The sequence below is a fragment of the Juglans regia genome, chromosome 14 (genome assembly GCF_001411555.2).
Source record: "Juglans regia cultivar Chandler chromosome 14, Walnut 2.0, whole genome shotgun sequence".
In the NCBI taxonomy this organism is placed as follows: Eukaryota; Viridiplantae; Streptophyta; class Magnoliopsida; order Fagales; family Juglandaceae; genus Juglans; species Juglans regia.
The window spans coordinates 9593787-9600643 of NC_049914.1; the positions used below are offsets into that span (position 1 = coordinate 9593787).

Below are 6857 nucleotides of genomic sequence, written 5' to 3' on the forward strand. Positions count from 1 at the left end.
TACTCTGCTGTTTTGGGACATCACAAAGCATTTCTCTTTATTTATTATTTTCTCCTTTTTCCTTTTTCTCTGTTAAATGTTTTCTGACCGTGCCTTGGTAATAATTGCTCGGTAATGTAATACCTTTGATTGAACAAGCGAGAAATGAAACAATAGTGGAAGCAGGAATTAATAATAATGGAGCATCCAAACCAGATTGTAATTCGTATTGTGGGCCAATCATTTCTATAAAATCAATGTTGTTTTTCCTCATGGTTTGGCCAGGCTTTGAAAGGTTTAAGCATATCTAGATGTTATAACAAACTCCATGAACGTTAGGTTGTGTTTATATGTCCATCACATGAATTGAGCGTGATATACCGATGGCATCTCACACTCGGAGCTGGTTATGGTGGTGGTGGCAATAGGAGAGATGTCGTTTTGGAGGAATCAACACGTGTTTGATAAGGTTTTGTCTGCAATACGTGGGAAAAATTATAAGTAACAATTGACTGAGAGTTTAGTGATAGGAGGTTGGGGGGAAAGGAAAGTAGGGCAGATCAAAATAATCGACGGAAGAACATGTTTGATTGACTAAATGTTCCTGGTTGAAAATTAGGGTTGTACACGAAATCGGCAAACCGACCGGGGACCAACCCAAACCGGCCGTTGGAGCTCAGAATCGATAGAAATCGACAGTGAACTGGTTAGCTAGCAGTGGAATTTTAACAAAATCAACGTCAGCCGGTTCAGTCCCAATTTGAATCATGAAAAAATCGATGAACCGGCCGACGTTAGCAACCCCTTTTGTTATATATAAATATAAATATATATATATATATGACATTCTAAAACAACGTAAGTGAAACGGCATCGATTTTCTTGTATTTAAAAAAAATAAAAATTAAAGGAGAATGGTGTCGTTTGGCATCATTGTTTCATCCCAAGGCTTATTCAAAAAGGGTGTGCCCCTTCTTCTTTTCTCATTTGAGCCCCCAACCCTCATTTCATCCTTGATCTCCAACTTTAGCCTTGCACAGCCCTCCTCTCCAGTGGCTACGACAGTGACGTCTGCAGCGATAGCAATAGTGGCCGAGCCTCCATGACGTCCATGTCAAATGACGCATCCCACTCCAGACTCACTGGTCTTTTCAGTTTTCACTCCAAAAAAATTATTTTAAGGTTTGATTTTTAGTTAATAGTTTCACTCCAGAGGGTGGCATCATGATTTGTATTTTGTGGTATCTTATTTTGTCTAGTGTTAATTCTATTTTCTTGATTTTGTTGTGGGATTGAATGGCTACTTCAGGATTGTTGGATATTTTTGAATTTGGTGGTAAAATTGCAAGAACTAATTTCCAACAAACTGACAAATCGACCGTGAGACGACCGGCAACCGAAACTAACAGTTTTACCCCTTATACGACCGATTTTCTTCTCCAAAATACCAACTTCGATCAGTTTCAGTTTTTGTAAAGAACCAAACCGGGAGGTCGATTTTTCACCCCTATTGAAAATAATGAAATCATTGTATCATGAAAATCTCTGTAGCTCAAAACATATGCGATATTGCCGTTTCTTCCTCCAAGCGATATTGCCGTTATCCAACATGAAACGACACTCAAATAAGTTGAACTAAATACAAAGTGAGATGTTTTCACCTTGGTCCAACATGACAAAACAAACCAACAGGAACCTCATTTACCAAAAGAAAAACAAGGAACTCTTAGATCAGAATTGAACAGGATTTTCCATTCAGAAAAAAAATATGAAACAAGAAGCAAATGTGGAACGCTGTCTCTCGTGACAGAACACAAGCAAGCAAACGTAGCACAAACTTTGCGAACTCATGGTGCAAATATAGCCTGGCAATTCTAAATTTTCCGAGGTACCATATGGTTCTAAACACAACTCTGCAGTAATTACAAGGTCTCGAACATATTCTGCAGTAACTAGAAGGTATAGACGAAGCCGTGAGTATCAAGCATCAACAGCGAAGCAATAGACCTTGCTCACACGGCAAGTCCCTGGGTTCACAGATGTCATTCCCTCTCATAAAACCAGCCATCAATTGGCCAACAGGAACAAGAAACTAGATTTGTACTATGCTCTAATATGCACAAAATTGATCAGAGGCGATTGATTCCCTTCACCATCATGCCGCAAATTATTAATCTTTTTCAGATAAAGTAGAAACAGAAATGACTCTGAATCCCATGTCAATTTGAACAGAGCTTATTACTTCAAAACTGTTTACTTCCCAGAGTTTGGCAAAGTTATCTTCAACGAAGAAGGCATATACAAAAACTCCTTGCACAGACAAAGAAGCCTTAGTGATTCTGAACATCAGTGCTGTTCACTCATGCAATTCTTAAAAGTTCACCCAGGTTCCATACATATGTCGAACCTGCTGCTTATGTATTGACACCCATGTCTCCCACCAACACGGCATCAAGTTGAACAGAAGCAACTGGATTCCACATGATCCACTATGATACATTAAAGATCCATACTAATAAACACGGGAACTAACACTTCACTGAGCCAAAATATAAAGGACACATAACTCTACCACACAAAAACCTTCACATCTAAATCAACTTCATCATATGAACATGGGATAAAACTATAACAGTTATAAGAGAGCAGGGAAAATATAGAGATCTACCTCAATTTGAAGTCGGTTTTATGATGCAGTCACAGTTGCAGCTGTGGGTGATTTCAGCAAGGCTCAATTCTCCCACACTGCAGCCACAGTTTTCTTTGCATATGAAGTAACCAGAGAGAAAATAGCTTCGCTTCCAAACTCCGATTCGTTGAATGAAGAAAAGGAAGGGACTAAATATGCTAACAAACCAAAAGTATCAGTTCAGATTACACACTGACAGCTGTCCGTCAACCCAAATAATTTATATTAAGTCAAGGGAGCAACTGACATTAAACGCCCACACTCCTTAGAACAAAGATCTAACAGTTCTCTCTACGGTAGTTTTTCCTCTTCTCTCTAAGCAGGATTTTGGTAGACAAACAAAATAGAAGAGGTTGCATCACCAAACAGGAAATTTCCACAGAAGACTGTTCTTGTTTTGACAAGTATTTCCACAGAAGTGTAAAAACCAATCAATAAAACATGACAAACGCCTTCAATTATTCTGCTTTGCTTCCTCATGATACTTCTCCAAATCAGCATCAAGATCTTCCTGAGATACCTTTTCACCACGGCCTCTTCCCCGTCCACGTCCACGACCCCTTCCAAAACCACGGCCACCTCCGCCACCACGTGGCCGTCCAAGTGCTGCACCAGCCCTACCTTGCCCACTGCTCATTAACCAAATTGAACACATTAATCAGGGCAGCAATATCATATCATTTCCATCAGCAGCACAACACATACTTCAGATAAGTTCTATTTTTTATTTTAGTAGCGCAACACATATACTAGCATCAGACATTCAACATTGTTTCAGGGTGGATTAACCATTATAAATAAAGTTAAAAAAGGGGGTGAGGGGAGATAACAATTTGTGAAGGCCACAGAAAATATTAATAACTAGTCGACTGGGGGAATAACTAAAGTAGAATGGTTAAGAGGTGAGGAAGAAACGGGGTAAATAACGAGTCAATAGTTACAGTAAGATAAATAATCATTTTTCTTCATTGGAAAAGTAATACTAAAATGGTAGAAGAGTTAAGCATTGGAATGTCAGAAAAGTAATGAGAAATCAATAACCACTATCAAGATGAAAAGCCTTTATTTTCCTCCATTGGATTAATAATCACGAATGTAAAGAGAACTCTTGTCTTCAAACCCTTTCTTAATCTTAATGTCAAAAAATCGAGTGGGTTTATTGTGGTAATAAAGACAATACAATAGGTCTTTTTTGCATGTGACAGGTTAGGATATGTCAATAATATAAAATAAAGAAATGATGAGGTAGCTACATAGAATACACAGAAGATGCTTAAAAATTATGTGTAATAGATTGCTTTACAGTTTATAAACAACAGTTTAACATAATCACCTCTAAACTTTGTACATTTCCCATCAAGTTGCTACATAAGCAAAATGCACACTGTCACTACAAAAACAATGTGCACACCAAAAACAGAATCAAAATCATGCATACATAAAAAATTAAGTGATACGACTGAAAAGTTAACTGTCATAATCATTCTTCAGCACTGTCAGCCGGATAGTCCTATTTTCAATCCAATTAACTGTGAGAACAATGCATCCTTTATGCAGAAAATAAAATTTAAGCTACGACAAACCACCATGGCTGGAACTCTAACTGAGAGTGCCAAATAGTTGTTTTTTCATTCTAAGTAGGATGGAACAAAGGATAAGAAAGCATAATTGAAGTACTAGGGGAAATGCTAAAGAAGTATAAAAAACAATAAATATCACAAACAAGTAGCTAGGCCACAATTATAGCAAACATGATAATCATGATACCAGATATACCATCCAAAGCATAACAAACAAGAGAACAAAATATGAGAACAAAAGTAGACAAATGTGTTTCAGATTGTGCATACCCTCTTGGGATCGCATTTGGAATTCCAAAAGTGCCATTAGTTGCTGGAGGTGCACCAGGTGTTGCAATGTTTGTTCCCACGATCTCTAACTTCATTGGTTTCCCGTCAAGCTGCACATTGTTGTATCTCTTGACAGCAGCAACAGCATCTGCTCGTCTGGAGAAGACTACTTCGGCTGTTCCCTAAGAAAAAGAGTTTTTCTAAACTACAGCAGGACAGAAAGAATTCATCAGAATGACATACTTATGCCAGACTTGACCAGATACCTTTGATCTCCCACTCCTGTCATAATGGATTGAATAACGTTTGAGGTCACCAACTTCGGCAAACAGTTCCTGCACATAATTGATTAAGATTAAAAACAGAATGTAATTCTGATAACCTCATATTTATACAGGGAAAAAATATAGCATCTATTATAAGAATGCATCTCCAGATTCTACAAAAACAGACATAGAAGTACCACAAAGAATTAATATTCAGACGAGATCAAAATAATTTCATAGGTAGCCAAACAATACACAGAAAGTTGAAACATGAACTCAGAAAAAACAAGATTAAAACAATAACAAAAAATTGCTCTTATATCAGGAAACGTGAGTTTTTTAGGACATCATACAAATAAAATTTGGCATCCAGTCCACATCCTTGCAAGCAAAATTATGTTAGTAAAGGTATTGATCTCTAACATGTATAATGCGCAGCCGAATGGGGCTTCAACAATCTAAACAAAAAAAATGAAGTTTCCAGCCAATCCTTCTAAAATATAAATGCATGGTCTAATGCTGTGTATTAAAGGAATGGTCGAAGCTTTGAAGATAGGGAACATTCTCTGGATGAGCTTAGAAGTTTCTTTTTCCATACTTTATTTCTTTGGGCTTTCTGCCAGTGTTTTTAATCCAGCCAATCCTTCTAAATTACATGAATTTTTTGTATCACTTTCTAGCTCCTAACTTATAACTAGGTGTTCTCTTATGTATACTTCCTGGGCACTTGGGCTATGCCTATTTACCTGTTTTGGTAAAATTTCATATTACTTATCAAAAATTTATAAAAGCATGGGATACCCATCCACATCCTCTCCATATGTTTCCAAAAAAAAAAGACGGCATTACAAGTAAGCTTTCCAAAGAAACCAAACTTATATTAAAACCTATGATTGTAGGCAATAGTGAATAGTCACCATCCAATGAGAAAAATGTTAAACATTAGAACAGCGCCATCATCAAACTACAGTTAAGAATATACTATCAACTAGGTCTTTTAAAAAAAAAAACTTAAGATTATACTATCAACTATTAAGCACAGGATAAACAAAAGTCTCATGGAGCGAATCTCAAGTAACAAAGATACAAGTTGTTGGACCAAAAATTTCTTTGAAAAATAATAACAGATGGAGCAGATCGGATTTTATAAAAGCGTTGCGACACTTTTGAAATTGGTAAAATGAAGCCCTATACTACAGGGAGGAAAAAAGCGTAATTTACCGATTTTCTAGACTAAACAAATCAAGCAGGCAAGGCTAAGAAAAATTCAAAATTTAAAATTAAAGCACATGCACGAGAAATTTATCACCAAAAATAAATTAGAAAAAGTACCTTAATGTCTTCATTCGAAACACCGTAATCAAGATTGGATATGTATAGCTTGGTCCCGGTTTCTATAGCAGAGGCCCGCCCCAAATTCTCTTCCATATACAAATCGTGCTGCCATGTCGTCTCCGGCGCCTATTTTCACAACAACCAGACGGAACAACATTGAGAACGAGTCGAAACAAATAGGATAATTAAAAAATGATTAAATTTTACGAAAAAGTGAAGGACTTGCGGGAAAGCACTAACGAACGAAAGGGAGAGACGAAAGTATGAGAAAATGAGATACAGAGAACAGATCGGAAACCTAAATCACCTTAGGGGGTGCATAAGGAGCCGTACGGTTCGCGGCGCGATTGGGGAAGCGGCGAGCGGGTCCGGGTCCGGTTCCGGTACCGGAGGCTCGGTTACGGCCTCTGGCCCCGGATCCGGACTGCTTGTTGGTCTTGATGATGTCGTCGAGGGCCATGTCCAAAGCGGCCGACATTTTTGTAGAGAGAGATGCCGAAACCCTAACGAGCTAGAGAGAGAAGAGAGAAGGGGTCGATAGATTGGGGAGGAGGGGCTATAAGTCAAAGGACACAGAATCGAGACGAGCTCAAGAGGTTTGGTCTTACTACTATTAGGTTAACTTTTTAAAGAAATTTAATATTCGAGCAAACTCGGACAAGACGGTGTCGTGGTGTAGTTGGTTATCACGTCAGTCTAACACACTGAAGGTCTCCGGTTCGAGCCCGGGCGACGCCA

General features: G+C 38.1%; 1 protein-coding gene and 1 non-coding gene across 3 annotated transcripts; one reads left to right on the plus strand and one right to left on the minus strand.

Annotated features, from left to right (window-relative positions):
* Positions 1–2773: 2773 nt before the first annotated feature.
* LOC108992972 (THO complex subunit 4A-like) lies at positions 2774–6728 on the minus strand. 2 transcript variants are annotated; one of them, XM_018967706.2, is made up of 5 exons: positions 6427–6728; positions 6117–6245; positions 4785–4853; positions 4519–4700; positions 2774–3297 (listed from the first exon to the last, which is right to left on the minus strand). In XM_018967706.2, exons 1-5 carry the CDS (start codon positions 6595–6597, stop codon positions 3123–3125), a joined length of 726 nt encoding a protein of 241 aa, XP_018823251.1. In that variant the 5' UTR covers positions 6598–6728; the 3' UTR covers positions 2774–3122. The 2 variants fall into 2 exon arrangements, with proteins under 2 accessions (XP_018823251.1, XP_018823252.1); XM_018967707.2 differs by lacking the exon at positions 2774–3297 and adding an exon at positions 4007–4058 and having other exon boundaries at positions 6427–6714.
* A 55-nt stretch (positions 6729–6783) lies between these two features.
* Positions 6784–6857, plus strand: TRNAV-AAC. Its single transcript has one exon. It is a non-coding gene; the product is annotated as a tRNA-Val (tRNA).